This window comes from Schistocerca cancellata, chromosome 4, assembly GCF_023864275.1.
Source record: "Schistocerca cancellata isolate TAMUIC-IGC-003103 chromosome 4, iqSchCanc2.1, whole genome shotgun sequence".
Taxonomy (NCBI): Eukaryota; Metazoa; Arthropoda; class Insecta; order Orthoptera; family Acrididae; genus Schistocerca; species Schistocerca cancellata.
Window position 1 is genome coordinate 503,275,064 of NC_064629.1, and position 22,181 is coordinate 503,297,244.

Genomic DNA, 22,181 nt, shown 5'->3' on the forward strand with positions numbered 1-22,181 from the left:
GGGTCGTGGCAGGCGGCGAAAAACTTCCCATGGGGCCTCATTTAAGGCCTTCCCTGTTAGTCTGACAGACAGGTTCTAGGTGCTGTCTGTGGCTGACACTGTCGCTCAACCAGATGCTGTCGCCCGTCCTGTTTCTGAGTAAACCTCTCAGCCTGCAAGATCTGGGCAATTACAGAGGGTAGGATTACTGGTAGTTAGAAGTTCCAATGTTAGGCGCGTTATGGGGACCCTTAGGGACATGGCTACCAAGAAGGGGAAGAAAGCCAATGTGCACCCCGTGTGCATACCAGGTGGAGTCATTACAGACGAATAATGGGTCCTTCCGGGTGCCATGAAGAGCACAGGGTGCAGCCAACTGCAGGTGGCGGCTCACATCCGTACCAGTGAACTGAAGCGCCTAGATCCGCTCGGTCACACCGGCCGGCCCGAAGGCCAATCATTATGCCCTTTAGAACATGAGATAAGTCGCTTTGTTTCCGCATTACGATAACAACTGCACTGTTTCTGTGTACCTCCGACAAGCTGTATGTATCCTCCACTGATAGAGCTGCCATCTGCCGTCTGTGAGTGGTTATTGCACATTGACATTGAACATAGGCGATGGCCACATTGATATGACTGGACTGTGTAATATTGAGCGAGCTGTAGTGCATGCAGTGTGGTGCACAGGTGAGTGTCGCTGGCTGGCATGTTGTAGGTTCGCCAATTCAAACCCGACAACCAGCAGTTATTTGTTATTTAATGCCTATCATTTCTAAAGCTTCAGCCGGCCGTGGTGGCCGAGCGGTTCTAGGCGCTACAGTCTGGAACCGCGCGACCGCTCCGGTCGCAGGTTCGAATCCTGCCTCGGGCATGGATGTGTGTGATGTCCTTAGGTTAGTTAGGTTTAAATAGTTCTAAGTTCTAGGGGACTGATGACCGTAGAAGTTAAGTCTCATAGTGCTCAGAGCCATTTGAACCATTTAAAGCTTCTTGAAATACCTTATGATTGTAAGGTTTGTATATTCTGGAATATTCTCGTTTATTCTATGTTTGTATAAAGATCTGCACTATCAGTACAGGAGATCAGTTCAGTTCTCAGTGTACGTTGGTGTTAATAAACGTTCCTTCAATATTGAGTGTTGAACACCATTGACAACCTTGCCTTCGGATTAGAACTTGATTGTGTCTTATACGTGATAATAATACATGTTCTCATATTCCCGTGACCGGTATCACTAACGGATGCCAGTGCAGTAGAGTTTGACTCGGAGGAAGCCCGTTCGTATCCCAATGACGGGAGAAAATGTAATCGTCAGGACTTCGCTATCAAGGAGATAGAGAATGATGAAGTCAGGCTTTTTTTTATCTTATGGGACTTAACTGCTAAAGTCATCAGTCCCTAAGCTTACACACCACTTAACCTAAATTATCCTAAGGACAAACACACACACACATGCCCGAGGGAGGACTCGAACCTCCGCCGGGACCAGCCGCACAGGCCATGACTGTAGCGCCTAGACCGCTCGGCTAATCCCGCGCGGCGAAGTCAGACTGTGAGCCTATGTTTTCGCTCATATCACCACGTAATTCGTATCCTTTCATGAAATGAGGCAATGTGACAATGTGAATATTAATCCATCTGTCAAGTGACAAATATAAATTCTGCAGCTCCTCTGGTGCTACTGAAGAGGAGTAGGGCATCTTTTGACACTCTTCTTGATCCACACCTTTCTTCAGAGTAACACATCCACGTTATTACACTCTATGCTTATTCAACACAGTCATTTACACTAAACAGATACACTTAATACAAAGCATTCCTGCATGGAAAAGGATAAGTAGAAATTAGTGCTGATGAAGAAATTATTTCCGATTCGGTGCCAGAACAGTCCCCTTTCATCTCGCAGACAGCAAGATATTATGAAAACGAGGGGTTAACGCAAACTGCGACCGCAGTTGTAGAAGAAGTTTTGGTTTGTATGTAACAGATCTACATACAAATTACAAATATACACACAATGTATGCCATCTTCAGTTGCAGTCCACTTCACGGTAGTGGGCATGATTAGTCATCGAATTCAAAAAGTTAGTTTTGGTAGCTCTTGGCAAAAACTTTCGAGGAGGAACATGTCCACAGAATACACAGTGCGGAAAACAGAGTTGCTTAACACAGAATGTGTTCTTCATTAATGCCTGCATCAAGCAATCTTCAATTCACTCTGCTTTTCAACATTAAAAATACGTTCGGAACATGTTTTACACCTCTCATGTGTGAACTTATCATATTTATCTGCAGTCGAAGATTACTGGACTACGTCTGCAAAAAATGGAGAACATAACTGATTGTGTAGAACACACATCAACTGAAACCGATGAGGATAGTGCGATCTTCAAGCCACTTCATAATCACCTTGAATTTTCGAAAAAATAACACATCAAGTAGAAGTCACAATATCTCGCAGCAAATCAAAAGAAGAAGGCTCTTTCACGGTATATGGGAAGTAAACACTTTAAAAGAATTGGGACAGGATTTGTTTCGTGAGTACGCCACATTTTGAGACTACTAAACCAGATTTAGTGGTTTCACCATGTATTGCACTACTCAAGCTCCAAACTGACCTGTCAGTTCCTGATAAATTATCATTATCCTTAGAAACACGTATCTACTTGCTAAATTAATGTGTTGGAGGATGAAGAGTAAATTGTTGCATGGGCGCTCCACACTACAATCCTTAGGGACGTCTGCCCCTTGAAATGCACACTTCGCGATGAACGAAATTCCTTAGGTGTACCACTTCAATCGGTTTTATAAATCTGCTCACCTTCCATCGTGTTCATATAGGGTACAACTTCACTGTGAAACGCGTCACACCTTTCATTCAAGTTTTAGTGGTTACACATTACATTACTGCTCTTCAGCCAAGATGGCGCCGCTGTTTAAATCTTGCAACCCATCTATGGATACATCCAGTGAATTAAGTGAGTCCTAATTAACGCCCTTTCCAAAACCCAACCACAAATATCCCTGTCGTGAACATTTGCATCTAACAGGTTTCGCCAACCTGTATTTTTCAGCTATCAGGGGCAGTCGAATGAAAACGAGACAAATGGAAAAAAGCAAGTAAACTGTTTTCTATTTTACAAGTAATCGTCATAACTGTTAAAACATTTATTCCTCTGTGAGAGAAGACGGTCAAAGACTGCATCGAAAAATATTTGCTGCTGCCTACAAACCATGACTACGCAGGGGTGCACCTTTTCGAACCAAGCAAATCCACCGCCACGAATGTCTTCCTTCAAGGTTCCTAAAATATGAAAAGCGCATAAGGAGAAATCGTAACTAATTAGAAGGTGTGTGAGGGCTTCCCAGCGAATCTTCTCCAGCGTACTTGAAACAACGTTAGCAAAATGTGGGTTGGGTCAGACAAGAAAAATTTCACTAACATAATCACGACTGTTACGTTCGCAACGATAGAAAGCTGGCGCGGAACAGAGCCTGTTAAGGACGTGCATTTCTTGACGCTATTGTAACTATTGCCCGGGGAGTCACGAAATCAACATTTGGTGCGAGTGCAGATGATACTGTTGAGTAAGTACGTGCACCACGCTCGACCTTTAACTACTGGAAATACGACGCCGCTTTCCGCATAGCCGCAAGCTTGACCCAGTTGTTTGCAGAGGCCCCCGCCAGAGCACGAAAAGTGTATCTAATTACAGATCCCGAAGAGGCTTTCTAGCTGCACGTGGGGCTGGCGCCGTACTGGCGCTCGAACAGGCCGGCCTTTCTCCGCGAATCCTTGACCCGGAATGCGCTCGCGGGAGGTCGCTTGCAAGGTCGCCGCCTCCACGCCTCCCCCGCCGAATTCCGCTACTGTTGCTAGCTTCACGATCCCATTTTTCATACACCCAAATAAGACGGCACATTTACTCCAGGAAATGAGCGACACGTCTTCGGGTACGAATCTGGAGAAAATTCTTCGAGGAGAAATGTAGATGATGCTCTGTTACGGGCGTTTCAAGGTAGCATAAGGACCCACTAACCCTGAGATTATTAGAGACGTAATACCAACGATTAATGCATCCAGTCGCGACACTTTATCTCAGTTTGGTTATACGACGCGACAGCAGCGCTCCATGGGGCCAGTAAGCTACATTGTTGAATATGATAACCGATGAATGCGAATGGTGTCTTCTAATTTGAGTGTAACATGGGTTTCACAAAAAGGGGCGTATTTAGTGCAATAAATTGTAAAAGTAACAAAAAGAAAACGTCATGTTTATCATTCTTAACTCTTCTAAGAGTCCTCAGATGCATGAAACAGCGTATGACATTATTGTTTGGATGTGGTTCTCTTGTAACCTACAGAAATTTAATGCAGAATAACGTTTCTTTTTAGCAACAGAAAATAGGTAGTAATTAGCACAATACAGAAGTTACTACAGAAAGACGTCTTACACCCACACAATGATGTGAAGTTTAGTTTTCTACACTTCGAACCAAATACGTTTATGAATGCGGAGAATAGGTACCTGATATGGAATGCAGCATCTACATTACTTAAAGTGTCAAATAAGCCACAAAAACTGTAGCTGAAGTTAAAACTACCACCCGAGCGTGATAATAAAACGTCAAAAACAATTTTAACACATATAAGAAACCAATTTCACAATGGTTGCTGCGTAAGAGCCAGAAACATCGCAGCCACAAAACTCAGTATCGTCCAGCTAGTCTGCTTTTGAAGTGGAAGTATGTGATAAGTAAGAAAACCATAAGAGATATTGCAAAATTTTTGCTTGTCAAGGAAAGTACCTATCACAATAATAGCAGGGAACAACAGAAGTAAAAAGTTCCTATGCATGAATTACGTGTGGTCGACAAACATATGGAAACACCGCGAGATATGCATAACTGGCCATAAATGAATATGTTAGTCAAGTGAGCAGTTTGCACTATTGTATTTGAGTACGACGGTACCTGTGCGATGCCATCAATGCGTTACGAGTGTCAGTCGCTGTCAGAACAGTGTGCTGTGTAGTTGTGAGTGAATTGTGTCGAAAATAAGTGAATTCGAACGTGGGCAAATTGTTGGAGCTCGTATGCTGGGTGCTTCCGTAACCAAGAAAGCCGAAGTGTTTGGTTTTTCAATAGGCATCGTATCGAAGATTCATACCGCACACAGGGAGAGCAGAAAAACGTGGTCTAATAAGTCACAACGCGGACGAATTTGTACGTTGGGTGATTGTAACAAGATGGTCACTAAAGACAAACACTGAGAAAAAACAAGAGGACGATAGTTGCAAAAGTCGCTGCAGAACTGAATGTCGCACTCGCTAACCCAGTCAGCACCAAAACAACACGAAGGGAGCACCACAAGCAGGGAATACAGAGCGAGCTGGAATTCCGAAACGACTTATCAGTGATGTAAATGCCCGATGAGTCTTCATGCACACTGTGTCAAACTGCTGGCCGAGTTTACCTCCTAAGTGTGAGTATGGTGGGTGCTGGGTGATCATCTGGGCAGCCATATCGAGGTATTCTATGGGCTCCATGGTTGCTTTGCAAGGTCGCACTATTGCCAAGGATTATGTGACCATTTTGGCTGATCAGGTCCATCCCACGGTACAAAATTTGTAACCAAATTGTGATGCTGTGTTCCAAGACAGCAGGGCCTCTTTTCACACAGCTCGCACCTTCAAGGACTGGTTTTGTGAGTACGCCGATGAATTGTCGCATTTCCCCTGGCCACCGCAGTCACCTAGATTTCAATATTATTGAGGCTTTGGAGAGAAAGGTGCGTGATAGCTATCAAAAAATGGTTCAAATGGCTCTGAGCACTATGGGACTTAAAATCTGAGATCATCAGTCCCCTAGAGTTAGAACTACTTAAACCTCACTAACCTAAGGACATCACACACATCCATGCCTGACGCAGGATTCGAACCTGCGACCGTAGCAGCAGCGCATTTCCAGACTGAAGCGCCTAGAACCGCTCGGCCACAGCGGACGGCTGATAGCTATCCACTTCCATCATCGTTACCTGAACTTGCCACTATTTTGCAGGAAGACTTGTATAATATTACCCAGAAAACCGTACAAAATCTGTATTTATCAATTACGAGACTCCTGGAAGTTTGTTTTCTACATCTACATCCATACTCCGCAAGCCACCTGACGGTGTGTGGCGGAGGGTACCTTGAGTACCTCTATCGGTTCTCCCTTCTATTCCAGTCTCGTATTATTCGTGGAAGACGGATTGTCGGTATGCCTCTGTGTGGGCTCTAATCTCTCTGATTTTATCCTCATGGTCTCTTCGCGAGAGAGAGAGCAATATACTGCTTGACTCCTCGGTGAAGGTGTGTTCTCGAAACTTCAACAAAAGCCCGTACCGAGTTACTGAGCGTCTCTCCTGCAGAGTCTTCCACTGGAGTTTATTATCTATCATCTCCGTAACGCTCTTGCGATTAGTAAATGATCCTGTAACGAAGCGTGCTGCTCTCCGTTGGTTCTTCTCTATCTCTTCTATCAACCCTATCTGATACGGATCCCACACTGCTGAGCAGTATTCAAGCAGTGCAGTTATTTTGAATGCCAACAGTTTTCCACCCCGTATTAGGCATGGTTTGGGGTGTTTCCATATTTTTGCTCACCCCCTCTACTGTGCTGACATTCTATTGCTTTTAGCTGGGCAAGTTCCAATCACATGCAATTTTAGAAAGCATTTCTTCATGAAGACGTTGTAACTTAGGTAATTTCATCCGAGCGTTTTGGCTCTGTTTGCACTTATCTCTCTTCCTCTTTTACGAACATTTGGAACATATAAATATGATAACTGTTTCGTAAATAAAGTAGAAAAGAAATTACGAGCAAACAATCGTACGGCGCGTATGACGTTAAGAGAATACTGACTTTCTCGCGACTTGAGGCGCTGGTGTCTCTCCTGCTGCAAGTTAGGGATATTCGTATATTTTTGGCAGACGAGATACATTTTTTTTGTATTACGTTTTGCTGGTTCTTTGACCAGCTACGGTTACAACTTCCATGATATAAAGTGCAATTAAGTGCCTCACCAAAAGCCTTAACAAAAAGCAACTTGTCGACATCGAAGTAACTCGCAAAGGAGCACAGCCTCAGTTGGGGAGGGACGAGGATCGGAATAAGTCGCGGCCTTGATAAAGATACCATCCCGACACTTTCCGTAGGTGACTTGGGAAAAGCACAGCTCTCTTCGTAAAAAGAATGATCGAGGATTTGAATGCACTAGAATTTTGAATTATGAGGGATTTTGAGATTTGTGTTCTTATTGAATTAAATTATTATCTATTTTATTTAGGAAAACTTTTTTTTCGCGCCGCAAACTCTTCGCTTATAAACAGCTTATTACTATGGAATCAGGTTTTTAATCGCAATAAATATCCATTGCAGTACATGTTTCATATATTAACTGCTCCTTTAGTGGCAGGTCTTACGTTAATTAGTGTGTCAGTGAGTTGCCATTGCGTGTCACGTTCGTGCCGTGTAGTGCTAATATGCTACTGTTCTCGCTGCAGATATCATGACAGCTTTCGAACGAATGTACTACCGGATAATTTCCAGGCAGTTAAGTACAGAACGAGATTTCGTGCGACACATTCCTACCAGTTACCTTTCGCAATGTTCTGCCTCATTAAGCTCGCTCGCTGAAATCCGTTCAGCCGGCTGCTCTATTTCCACATAATTTGTGAAGCTCGAAGCAGCACAGGTTTTGCGTCATCGTCTGATATGTGAGTTTCGAACAGCTTTTTAGACATGATAATCGTCTGAACCAATTACTGAACAAGTTTAATACGTTTACGTCCTCTGTGGCTATTAGTATGTGTGAATGGCAAATACTGACAGTCTGACTATGCTCATTAATAATCTTTATAGGCTCATGCATGCTTTAAGTTTGTGTAAAAAAAAAATATGTTGTCTTATGAAAGCGGAAACGCCATCTGTGAAACTGACGCTGGATGGAGATTCTTTTTCATTTAAGCGAAACAGTGAATGCTGTTAGTCAAGAAGAAACGGATAGTGTTTTTTTCTTCAGTGCTAACAGGAATTCAGAAGCTCAGAATGCAACGTTCGTCGATGTCGACGTTATTAATGACGCGTCTTTGGACAGATAAGGGAGCCGCTGTAGTATTACCATAGTAGCATCCATACATTATTATCTGGAGTGATTTAGGTAAACCACGGGAAACACATCAAGATGGAGTGACGAAGATTTGAAAACTACCTTTACGGCAGACGAATCTAGAGCTTTATCCAGTGCTACACGTTGCAGAGTGCTCTTCTTTACTGTTCGTATTGAACTGTTACTAAGACACTATATGTATACATCGAACGCATTCGAGGAAATAATGCTTAATGATGCTTCCTTCTCCGTCGTCATTGTAGCAGCTGACTTGCGTTGCCTTAGTAAACAAGGTTTCATGGGAGAGAGTCTGAAATTTGTAACATTTTATGTGTTTGTGGAGTACAAGCCCATGAAAAAATTCATGATGTACTGTAATAATACTGTGTGACTGTCGACTGAAAAATAAGCATGATGAAATCCAGTCTGTAAGTTAGTCGAAATTCTTTGATTACAGCAAGGTGTGACAGTCTTGTATAGCAATGATTGCCAAGTTCGGTGATTGGAAACATTAAAGGCTCTTGAGAAATGAAGCGTGAAGAAACACGGTCGGCTACAAGTAAGGTGTGCTGTTGTGTCGTAACGCTGTACGTTGCGATATAGAAGGAGCTTAAGACAGCAACTCTTGGACATAACTTCACATTTACGTAACGTGAAAGTTCTGGGGCTGCGACTTGATAGAACCTTCTCTGAACAATGAAGAGAACTGACAAGCGTCAATCAAAAAAAGAAATAAAAATAAAAACTATGTTACACGAACTTCGTCGGGTCACTTTCATACCAATCACACAAGTTAGCACAAGAAAAACGTGTCTCCACTGCTCACGAACAGCAGTAAGTTAAAACCTTTCATGTGGCGCCAAAACGCAAACACATCAGGGGCCACATCCGGTTTGAGAAACCTGTATATTCCGTAGTTGTTCGTGTGAAGCAAATTGATCTCATATCTCAACCATTTAAAACTCTCAGTGGTTTAGGTATGCCATTTGGTAGCCAGCCTTTTAAGAGATTACGGGAGGGAAGCTCTCCTGACAAGTTGTCACCTAAGCAGAAACTGAAAGCATACTCAAATCTGTGTGTGGAAACTTCTACCAATAACTGAAGTAATAAGTTGGTCACAAATAAAACTCGTACAGTTTGTCAAGTAACACCACAACCGCACAGTGTTCTAAATTACAACAAATTTGTTGTAGCGTGCAAATATATTATGGATATGAGCACTGCAGCGCTCTTATAAAAGTGGAAGATGCCACTGACTTGATTAATATAACGCGATGGGTGTAAGGAGAGCAAGGAAAGACCATTGCGTGTATCTGAGCATTTGATTCGCTAATGTAAACTCATTATATTAATGTAAACCTTTTATGCCTCAAATTCTTTGCTTCAACACGCAGTACTCAAGTGCTTCAACGCAGACCCAACCATTAGACGCGAAAGTTCCCACTAACTCAAGCAAGTGTGTATATAAGAAGGGACCAACCACTGAATCTGTCGCACCAAAGGCCAAGGTAAGCGGTTGTTGCAAATGATCCCATTACAAAATATGAGGGGGCGAGCAAAAAGTTTCCGTTCTGAGGCTGTGAAGTCCATAATTGGTATGCCAATCAGGAAAAATGGCCGTGAGCATCAAGGCAATCATCCCACAGACCCACCAAGTTAAGGACACCCGTTTGGTATAATATTGTGTCCTGCTCCGCGAAGAAGTCCTCGTCCGACGGGAATCGTCGACCTTTCAGGGCGTTTTTTAAGGGGACGAAGGCGTGATAATCGCATGTGGAGAGATCAGAACTGTAAAGTGGATCCTCGAGTGTCTTCCACTTCGGCTTGCATGACTTCTGTATTACGAAGTTTGCGATAGGTGAACGTGCGTTGCCGGCCGCGGGGGTCTTGCGGTTCTAGGCGCTACAGTCCGGAACCGCGGGACTGCTACGGTCGCAGGTTCGAATCCTGCCGGGGGCATGGACGTGTGTGATGTCCTTAGGTTAGTTAGGTTTAAGTAGTTCTCAGTTCTAGGGGACTGATGACCTAAGATGTTAAGTCCCATAGTGCTCAGAGCCATTTGAACCATTTTTGAACGTGCGTTATCATGATTCAGCACCACTACTCCACAACGGTGGTTTTCGACGGACATGGTAAATCATACACACTGTCCATTCTACGATGGATGTCTACCGGTTTGGACGCATTTGGTAATAACGTCGCCATAGTTCACGTTTCCACGTTTACCGCACTCTCGTTGGAAAGACGCGAATGCCACACTAGTCCACACAAATCGGAGTCGCGCTATGTTACATATACGCTGAAGCAACGCCCTCAAATGGAAACTATTTGATCGCCCCTGATATTTACAAGAACTGTGTCCTATTCGCCATTCAGTGCATCATCTCTTTCAAAAGCCGGACGAAAAAAATAACACCCCTAACATGAAAAGGAAGATAAACATCTAATGTTTCATTGTATCTGCGACATCTCACACTTCGAAGCAGTGCTCAACATTGAAGACATGATAAGTGAACCTTCCAGTTTCACTATTCTCCCATTCTACATGGTCCTTTCCACTTCACTCTGCAGAAAGGAGTAGAAAACACGTCCTCTTTAACTGGTTTCCACCCTACAATAGAATATAAGAACTTCAATATTCAGAGGAAGGCTCGTTGCTCATCTGTACAAGCCTCCAAAACAACCGTGTCAAAAGACCTATCTCTCTTGAAAACAACCTTCACAGCCGATCTCTGACGTCGACTTTCCATTCTAATCTCCACCTCTCGCTGATTGATTATAATGGAAATGAACCAGGACCCCGATGACCACTACCCTATACAGCTGTCTCTCCCTGAAAGAGTAACACCCGACACTAGGTCACCAAATGGATGCTCAGTAAGGTAAATTAGACACCGTGTAACAAACTGGACGTATTCTAACAATAAGACAGTGTCCTACAAAACTGCCGAGGCGTTCATGCCAAAATCTTCAGCACATTTGAACAGAAAGCTTGCTCCATGTTAGAAGGAGTAGTGTCGCTCTTCAGTAAGACAATCTGATGCAGTACGAATGTTCAAGACAAATCCTTCTGCAGAGAACTTCGCGGAAGTTCGAATAGCGAGCCGCGCGAAGTGGTCGAGTGGTTTGAGGCGTCATGTCGTGGATTGTGCGGCCCCTGCCGCCGGAGATTTGATTCCTCCTTCGGGCATGGGTGTGTGTGTTGTTCTTAGCATAGGTTAGTTTAAGTAGTGTGTAAGTATAGGGACCGATGACCTAAGCAGTTTGGTCCCTTAGGAATTCACACACATTTGAACATTCGAATAGCGAAAGAAAAAGCCTGGGGAGTTGATTGAAGAGAAAGAAAATGGAAAGGCAGATATTTCTGGATGCCATTAACAGCTGCACCTCATCCACTAAAATACTGGAGTCAGTAAGGAGGATTTTAGGAAAAGCTAGCACAGTTAAAATGATGGCTATAGTGGGGAATGGGGTGCTCACAAGGACACAACACGAAGTACCCCCAGGCAATGACAATATTTTCACATCTTAACATCTTCTCAGAACCAGAGATTAGATTTTCGCATCCCTTTGCAAACTATGGAGAAGTTGAAACCAAAATTTATTTCGAGAAACGATGGGGTCTACAAATGATCCTGCCTTATATGGAAACTTCATGCTATATTGACTGCCTCGCTTGACATCACCTCAGAACCTGACGTCGTACGTTATGACATACTGGAAATTCTACGTGCTCCATCCATGGAAAGTCTCCTTCACATTTTTAACAAAATTTGGACTTCTGGAACGATGAATGATTGATCCGCACCCAAGTAGTTATGGTAGCAAGGCCCTCACATGCTGCTCCAGGAAGACCCTAGAACGAATGGTCAAAAATCGTTTTATTTGGATCCTTGAAAGAAGAACGCTTACGAGTCTCTTCCAGTATGGATTCAGGAAAGACCGATCTGTCCTAGGCAATTCCCCACAACTAGAGACTTCTACACATGACTGATTCCTGCATAAACATAATCTTCAAGGGGTTTATTTTGATATTCTTTGACATACGACATTACTTGAAAGCATCACCTCATGACTGTTGCTTCCGTGGTCACGTCTCTAACATACTGCTATCTTTTATTGCGGAAAATAATTCCTATACAGAGTCGTTAATAAGCGGACACATATCAGAAGGTTTCAACATGTAACAGCTTAGCTAGTTTTTCAGTTTTTTTAATATTAAGAGTGAACTAGCCACTGGTTTTTGTCTTATGACAATTTCTAATGTTGTAACGCATTCAAAATAAAGTCTTCTTTACTCTAAACTGTGCATGGGCGTCAATAACCTCGACAATGAGAGCTCTAAACTCAAACATCGAAGTAAACAAGGAACAGTTTTAGACATAGCTAACTGCCTAAGGAGATATACAATAATCTATTTCTAAAAACGGCTTTCAGAAAGACTTTTCTGGATTCATTTTCCGTGCTGCACCACTTAAATAGAGCATCGCCTTTTTGAAGATGTGCATCTCTGTATCGTCATATTTTCTAATTTCTTATAACATTCATTCCCACTGCTGAAGTCTTCGTACATAAATGCAATGTCTTGAGAAAGTCGTGTTAATTCGAGCGTGCGACTGAAATAATTTTGATACAAAGACATTTTATCCTTATATGACCATTCAGCTTTCCATCTACATTGTAGTGAGTAGTAAGTTTCATAAGTTTAATTTTAATGCAGGATCGCATTTATTCCATGAAGTTTCAGGGTTGTAGCCGGACAACGTTGATTCCCTTCCCCGATATTACGGCTGAGAACCATTTAGCCATCTTTAGGTGAGTTTTTTGCAGTGGAGGTTGCTAGTTCTATCCGCTACTTTTGTACCAAAAAACGGCGCGAAGACGCATGCTCAAAGACAGTTGCTACGTGAACGACCTCGGTCGAGTTACGCGCTCTCTTCGAATACTGCTCTATCTACGGCGCGCAGGCACATGCGTAATGTGATACTACATGCACTCTCACTGTCGGAATGCGCACTCGCGGAGTTAAAATGAAAATGTCAAAATTGATTAAATTAAACAGCGCTAGACGTTCATTGGTCAAAAATGATTTCTTTTGCAACTCCGATGTCTTTATTAATAGACGGAAGGCACTTTGACTCAACTAGTCGGACTTACTCCTAAGCTTCGACGTTGTCTCACTCTTCACATGGATACCTCTTATGGATTCATTGTCATTCATCAGCAGTAAGTTCACGTTCTCCGTGGCTTCTGAATTCTATCCACGGGAATGGGAAATTTACGATGAAAGTGGAGAATGGCGGCTGTCTGCCACTTATGGACGTCTTGGTCAGACGGAAAGTGGATGGATCATGGGGGCATCCCCGTAAGCCCACAATACAGACCCGTATTTTAAGGCGTCTAGCTGCCAACACTCGTCACAATATAAGGGCGTCCTTCGGACGTTGGTGCTCAAGGCACATGTTGTGTCTGATGGAGACAGCCTTGAAAATGAGCTGGAACACCTACAATCAGTGTTCAAAGATAATGGATATTCGCCGCATCAGATCAGCACAGTTTTAAGGAAGAGGAAGCGAGAACACCCTAAAGAGCAAGACGAGAAGGAGCGGATTAAGTCCAGGGCGTTCTTCACGTACGTCGTCAATGTTCCGTCGAAATTAGGTAGAATCTTAGGAAACCATCATGTCGAAATAATCTTTCGCCAACCTACAAAAATTTGTACTCCTCTCGGTTCGGCAGGTTGGAATCTACAGAATAATTTGTCAGCATGGCAAAGCCTACATTGGTCAGACGACGTGCGCAATTCGTGAAAGATGCGTTGGACATGATCGCCACACTCGCCTTTCGCAGCCCAGTAAGTCAGACATGGCCGAGCATTATATTTCCACAGGACGTTCCATGGATTACTCTGCCACGGGCATCTTGGCCTCGACGAGATCTTTCTGCGATTCAATTATTAAGAAACCTGTGGAAATACATTTAGCGCAAGATGGAGCAGTATTCGAAGAGAGCGCGTAACTCAACAGAGGTAGCTCATGGACAGGCTGCCATTTCGCATGAGTTTTCGCGCCTATTTTTGGTACAAAGGTAGTGACATCAAATAGCTATGTCCACTGCAAAACACTCACTATAAGATGGTTGACTGGTTGTCAGCTGAAATATCGTGAAGTCGACGTTACCCGACTGCGATCGAGAAACTTCATGGAATACTCTTTATACCCGAAAAATGTCAAGAATCGCAGGATCTCATTTACCAGCTCTACTGTATTCCCACTCTAGAGCTGAACAGCAGTATTATAAAGTTATTACCAAAATGGCAACTGTTTTCTTTTTTAACTCTCCGTCTGAACATTTTGATCAAAGATTTGTGGTTTTACTGAATCACCTCTGACGTATGTTGTGGTGGAATCTTAACTATTCCACCACTGTTTCCTTCGCTCGTCTTTCTTCGAATGAGTTAGATCTTTCCTCTAGTGACCTAAGTTCTCAATCTCTTTTTTTTTTATCTGGCAGTAACATGCAAGCGACTTCGAGGTTGGAAGACCCACGGAAAATTAGTTCGAGTCTTATACTGTTGAGCTCATCTAAAACCAGGAAAGAGATCAGAGCAGTTTCTATCAATGATGCGCAGAATACTGCTTAAATGAATCTCGCTATAAGGCTCTATGAAGTGAGTAGACGAATCAGAATGTGAAGGCCATGGCTCTGGACAGAGTGGCTAGAGCCACGTAGCACGTATCGGACAGACTAACACTGAAGATAGTTTCTAGCAGTTCATCGTGTCAATAACATTTTTCTTGGATTCATCATGTGGGGTAGTGATGTTGAAACCACAGTTCGGCCGTTGTGATTAAAATTTTTGACTGCTTTTGTAAACCACTGTTTGTGTAATGTGACCGTTTTCATAAAAAGAGGCCATGGTATTTTCTTCTATCCTCTATAATGCAACTGAGTTCGATGTTTTAGTACAAAAATCTTCTGTTTCTGGGATTTTAAAAGTTCTATAATACCACATTCATGCCTAGCGATATCGGAATTTAACAACACAGCCCAGTTTAACGTAAAATTAAATTTCTTTCCCTCTCATAAGTGGAAACTGGTTAGTTAGATAGGCGTGAACGACTCAGTCTTGTTTTGAAATTTGATAAGTTTCTAGACGAAATAAAATTACGTAAATTAATTAGAGATATGTGTTAAGCAAAAATTACTCTCGCAAATGGTTCGTTTAGCAGCTCCTGTGTGTATAATACAGTCACTCATTAAGGAAGGAAGATTAGTGTTTAAGGTCCCGTCGACATCTATGTCGTTACAGACGCAGCACAAGCTCGGATTGTTTCAAGGATGGAAAAGAAAATTAGCAATGCCCTTTGAACGGAACCATCCCGACAGTGGCCTGAAGCGATTTAAGGAAATCGCGATAAAACTAAATTTGGATGGCCGTAGGCGGATTTGAATCATTGTCCTCCAAAATGCGAGCCCAGTGTGCTACTTATTAATGTACAGGTAGACTTCAGCTGCATTAACATGTTCCGATTCAATAGCAACTCGAGGTAGGATGATCAAGAAGAATGGTATCTAGCGTAGGAAAAGTGACATAGAGAAACTGATTAAACAGTACAGCATATACAAGTGAGGTGATCATAGTAATTATCATCCTTGAAAATGGTGCAAACTGAATAAAACCTTTCAGTTCTAAGAAATAAACATGATGTTAGACGCATCAAACGTGACCTAGAACATAAGAATGATGAAATTAGATTCCGAAGCGTTGTGTACCCTGTTATTAACAAAACTAAACTGCATGAAAATTCACTACGAAACATTTATGCATTTAATCTGTGTTGTTGACTGTAAGTCATATGACTTTCTAAAATATTGAGATAACATGTGATGGTCCATATTGAAAAATATTCCATCATGTCAAGTTCCAACAATAAATTTAAACTCAGATATGGGAGTGGAGCGTTAATGTTGCTGATATAGTAAGGGTACATTATCTATTAACATCACAATCTACAGTACGTGCCACCCAACATAAATAAAAAGATATGTTGATGAAGTCTTTGCCGATTAATTAAAAGCTGCAGAATTACTATATAGCCACCATGTTCCCATCAACATGCCCAGAATGTGCACAGCACTGCAGTCGGTGAAATAAATATCCGTATGCTAATAACGTATATACTGAAATAAACAGTAAGGAATAGCTAAAAGAAAGCTGCTGATTCTAGCTTCAATCATTGCCAGAAAGAATTTCTTCTTTGATATGATATTTACGATGCTACAGAAGAGTGAGAATGCTTCTGAAACGCAAGAAACTTTATAAAAATTAGATACATCGGAAAGTATGCGAAAAAACAGTTTGGATGGTTTTAAAGACCACAGAAGCTTTTTCCAGAGGTGTTCTGTGTTTTAAATACCGTTGTAAACCTGTGAATAAAATTGCGGGTGGTACAAGTGTAACAAATTCAATTGGCTCGAACCGATACGATCTGTTAAAATTGATTATAGGCTATCTCCGACAAACTTTTTCGAAAAGTGGACATTCTTCATTCTTCAATGTATTTAAAGTATGTTAATTACACACTAATATTTTAGTTCTCTTCTTTTATACATACAGTACATTTACAAACATATTAATTATATGAGATGAATTTTAGTCAGACGCTCCAGCCTGTCAAGTTTGGACTTTTTCTGTTGCCAGAAAGCTCTGTAGACGAATTTTTCAATCACTGATTCAACAACATAATGACTAATTGCTTCTTACATCTTAATAAAGTCTGGTCTGTCAGATGTGAAATCGAACGAGAGGTGCATATAGCCCACTGCGATGACAGTTTTTCAAAATTCATTTTCCACATGATATCAGATTTGTGATTTCTATCATTATTTGCCTTATTTTATTTTTAGAGTTTAACATCTTCCTGATGGCAAGGTCATTACGGTTGGGGGAAAACGGAGAAGAAAGCAGTAGTGATTTGATTAAGGAAACGTGTCACCCTTCCTCTTCTTGTGATTTAGGAACTTCGCATAAAACCTAAATCAGAATGGCCAGATGAGGCTCGAACGCCATGGACATGAGTCGCCTGGACATGAGTCGAACGTCTCAATCACTGAATTCTTGTGTTTTATTTGCAGTTAATATGCTGTTGTTGGTTTCTATTGGCTTTCTTAAGTCTCTCCTTTTCTGAGTAAAACAATAACTAATTTTGTTTTAAAGTTCTTCAAAGATTATATAAGCGTTCACAAGAGCACAGCTAGAAATTAATTTGCGCAGGCTTTTCAGAGACACACTTGTATGTTTATTAGTATTAAGAAAGGGACACAATTAGGTAGAGGCAAATTGTTACCATAATGCAGTTTGAAAATCGTCTTTGGCCTGTGAAATACACTTCTCATTATGAACATCTTTCTTTAGCATTTCACCGCGCCTGTTGTTAATATTTCTGGTACATCTCATCTTGAAGAGTTATCGCTAGAGTCTACCGCTGAAGATTGCTGGACATCTTTCGGATGCTCTTTCGTAGATTAAATACGCCTCTCATGAATCAAAAAGCTCATCTTTCAATCTTTCCATCATTTAAGTGCAATGGAGTAATAAAATTATAATATATTTACTAGAAGTAAGTTACAAGTGATTAACAGTTTAGGAATGACTCATATCGTTAAACAGGCCATTATTAGTCTTGGTTCAGTCAGTTTCACGAAACTATGAATCTCTGAACATAAATACATTGGCGACTATTATGCCTGCAAAGCAATGCAGAGACGTCATGAAGGACCACATTTTTATGACAGTAAAACATTACACAGAAACCAATGAAAATGGTTGTTTGATCTGTACGGTTCTTAGATTTTCTTGGCGACAAACAACAGTCAAATGATTTCATACAGTGTCTTAATTTATAGCTATCAGAATTGCATTAATAGGTAAAAGCCTATAAAGCTGGTAACGTGGTAAGAGAGTTTAACTTCGATCCAAAACTTACATATCATATAAAAATTTTGCAGTTATTTAAACCAAACTAAGCTCCTGCTGAAACGGATGTCCGAAACCTTGCCATGCTTATAGCCGTTATATGCAAACTTAGAATACTGTTTACACTGTACAATAACATATTCCTAAACTGCTGTAGACGAGTAGAAAACTACCGAGTGTTATCTCTTACTTAACGAAAATTTTGTCACGTGTGAACTATGTACCCCATTTACACGGTGTAAAGGGTTATAAAGAGTAACAACTTCCTTGAGATTATGACTCGACCGCAATACGATATACAGAGTATTCTCACTACAGATTAAGCCATTAACTCGAAGCACGCTTCAAAGGATTGCTGCAGAGAACTGTAAAGATATTCCAATTCATAATTACTTTTTCCAAGTTAATTCTTACAAAAAAAAGTAAAACTAGCAGCCAGACACTGTTAATAATTTAGTTTGTTAAAAGTGTATGATTGATGTTTACTATTGATTTTAATAAATAGCGTTATTCGCAATGGGTAACTGCCGTGTTTACGTTTTTGTGAGAATTAACCTGTATTCGTGTGCATCCAAAGCCTCATCATGTCTGTTTTCGACAAAATAGCATTACATTCTCCTCTTTTTGTAGTCTCCTTCCTTGCGTATTTCTTGAGGAAATTCAAAATTACGATAGAAAGAAGTTAGTTATTTCGTTAATCGAGAGCATAAGCCAGCAGAAGACAAGGCGCGGTGCTGGAACGCCGACAACGCGCCGGGTACTCACCTAGGAGAAGAGCGAGGAGCAAGACGGAGTTCATGTTGGTGTCAGGCGCGCACTGCAACGTTAGCCAGTGTCCAGTCCCAGAGGCTGACTACGGACCAGGCCGAAGAGGTGGAGGGAGCTAGTATTTCGAGCGGTTCCCGCATATTTGGGGCAAGCTGAGCCTCGGAGAGAGAGACGGAGGCCGAGAGAGAGCGCCACCACCCCACCCCGCCCCCACGCTTTCTGCCGATGGGAACCTTCGTGCATTTTCATTCGCTACGGTTACAAAAATAGCAGTATAGAGAAAACTTGCCGTTTCTTGACCTTCAAGGACGCGTTCCCGCTCCCCCACATTAAAGCCAGCATTTTTAAATGAAATGTAGGTAAGTGGAGCGTACTCGACAAACAAGTCTAGAGTGAAAAAATTACTTACCTGTTCCAGTCCTCACTGAAATACGGTGTTCGCTATCCGAGGAGTGTAATAGTTGCTTAATATGTTAATCGACATGGAAAATATGTTTCATTGTTTGATGAATGCGTCATAGTTATTTCTTGATCTACATAGTGTAGTTTCAACTCTTCTGCTATGGTTGCCGTATGTACAATGATAAATTATTGTGTATCTGAGGCAACACAGGAATAATTCTCAACACTGTAATGTAAATTAATGGGAGTGACTCGTATATATTTCCAAATAACGCTTATCGTCATATAGAGTAAATTAGAATAAAATTTCATAATTTTATGCAAAGAATTTGTTGAGCTACACTATTTTAGTCCAGGTAGTTACGACGTCGTGTCCTCGAACAGCATTACACGCTAATTATTTTGCGTGAATTATTTTTAAATGTCACGATACTGTGGCCATAATGTCCCCTGTATAAAGTTTAAAGGTTTTGCTACATTTTCATCACCGCTTTCGAAGAGCACTTCAACAATTAGAGAAGCATAAAGGTAAATATCTGTACGTTACGAATGCACCGTGATAAAAGGAATTTGTGTTTTAACTGAAATGTGAATGTAAGCTCCTGGGGAACAACCTGGTGCTTCCAGTGGAGGTCCCTCTCATAATTTCAGAGTGAAACTGGAAAATTATCAAATGATATGCAACAGGGTACTGTTATAAGACAGTAGACATGTATTTACCAGACTATTACAATGTACAAAAGGTTTATGAACAAAAACTTTAAATATCCGCGAGAGGACACTGAACTCATCAACGAACGTGAATGGTCTCTGTGATATTACTGATTAACTGATGTACGACTTACTCAGAATCAGAGACTTCATGCTTTTGGACACCCTCCCATTATTTTATTTTATGACATGTTTCTATTCTCACGGCTCAATATATCTTCGAAATAAATTTCTGACTTCAAATAACAGGCGACATTCTTTAGAGTAAGCTTTAGAGAAAAGATAGTAACTCAAAATTCCTGTAATTGTAGTAGATGGCTTTAGCACACCCCGAATTTCCGGCTGAAGGTATCATATGTTGGCACTGCGACCTGTACCTGTTACGCTACTGAACTTCCTAACTTTAGAAGCTGTGCAGGTATCAGTACTCTTGGACAAATTACTTTCTTGCAATAGCTGGCCTGAGACTGATCCATATCCAGGACTGTAACTGTGTATTAGTATAAGTAATTAAACTGATGGTGTCGACTTACAGTAGCAGTTAGGTCACGACCAGTCTGCTGATTTGATGAAATAGAGTTAAAGTTTTATTCGATTTTGCAAATGTAAATTGCAGACTAGAAAGTGGTCGTACTAGATCTAAACATGTGCTGGAAAATGATACTTAGCGCGATTGCATCTATGTCAAGATGTCACACGGAGTAATGTGGCACTGCCGGTACCACCACTTTTTTTTTCCTCGCAGCCAAACCAGCGGGACCATTTACAACACAAGATCGACACAATTACTCACGTCTGCCAACATGATTGCATCTTGCAGTAGCAAAGTAATTTCACGACAGCCGTCAGGGCTCTTCACATGTCATATCAGTGACCCGGACTGCTTTCAGTGAGGGGTACTCTATTAACATAATAGAAACTGATAGGTGATTAATCAGTCTCAACTACAGGTGAGTAAAAGGTTGAATACTTAGCGCAGATCAACTCATAAAGGACTTGTCCTCTCCCATTGGTATTCGACTTAGGATTTTTTAGTATACGTTGTGGTATGAAAGGTTAATGTTGTTTTCAACTCCGTCATAAACAGATCTTTCGCACGTAGAGCTGAGTGACAACTAATGTGTTACGTCCCACACATGTACACGCATTCAATCTCAGCATCAGCAGTTGCAGCTGCCACTGCGAGCGCAACTACCTTCGACATTTGCCGCCTTAGGTAATGTTCTCATTAATCTGGAACTCTGGTCTCTCTCTACACACACACACACACACACACACACACACACACACACACACACACAATCGTGCACCAAAGTTTGTATAGGTGCCAGAGTGCTCCGGTGAAATTCTTAGAACACACGTTCAACTATTTCCTTGAAGATTTCTGTAAAATTTCCTAATGACTCTCATAATTTGCAGCTGGATTTAGTAAACCAGATATAATTCTATATTTTTATGTTGTACTCTCTGTTTCCTCGAAATACATCTTGTGAAATTTGAGGAATGTCACAAAATAGTCTGGATTTTTTGCTTTCGATTTTGTGCATACAGTCACACTACCGTGAAATTACGATTTCTTTACATAGCTGACGTCTAACTGAAACAAAAGCGAAGTGTTCGGTTGGTCATGATGATTCGGGGGCGCATGTGTAATAGTTACCTACTTCTGTAACACAACTGTTTTGTGTTTTCTAATAATAATCTGTATTTGTGAACTTGCAGTCGTCATACACCATATATTTCCTACATGTTCGCAAATCTCCTGTGTTTATTATAGCGCACATGTCTCTGACAATCTTCTTTGACCTGTGTGCAACAATAAAATAATAATTTGGGTTTTTTTATCGTCCGCTACACACTAATAGAAGTGGAAGTGCAGCCGGTTATTACGTCTACCGCACGTATAATAATACCTGAACTTATGTAGCAATATACGTGATTATTTTTGGTGATGTGTGCTCGGTAATGTTGAAATTAGCTAAATGGAAAGTGTAGTTACGAATAGACAATATCATCTACGAGGAAAACGAGTTTGCTTTCAAAGTTATTTGGAATTCAGTAGCTCCAAAAATATTTAATTTCAACAAGAATTTTCTTCATATTCTTTTCATATTGCGTGGTTGTTTTACATATGAATCTCAACGTACAAATGCTGTAGGAAATCTTGTTGCATTACTAGTCGTTCT

The 22,181-nt window shown here is 41.3% G+C and overlaps 1 protein-coding gene across 1 annotated transcript in view; it reads right to left on the bottom strand.

Moving 5' to 3' along the window:
* The window catches only part of LOC126183719 (U-scoloptoxin(01)-Cw1a-like), a 114,836-nt gene extending 95,845 nt beyond the window's left edge, over positions 1-18,991 (bottom strand). The window contains exon 1 of the mRNA XM_049925906.1: positions 18,880-18,991. Coding sequence (XP_049781863.1) covers positions 18,880-18,913 — 34 coding nt within the window. The 5' untranslated portion in view covers positions 18,914-18,991. The remainder of the gene's footprint in view (positions 1-18,879) is intronic.
* Positions 18,992-22,181: the final 3,190 nt, after the last annotated feature.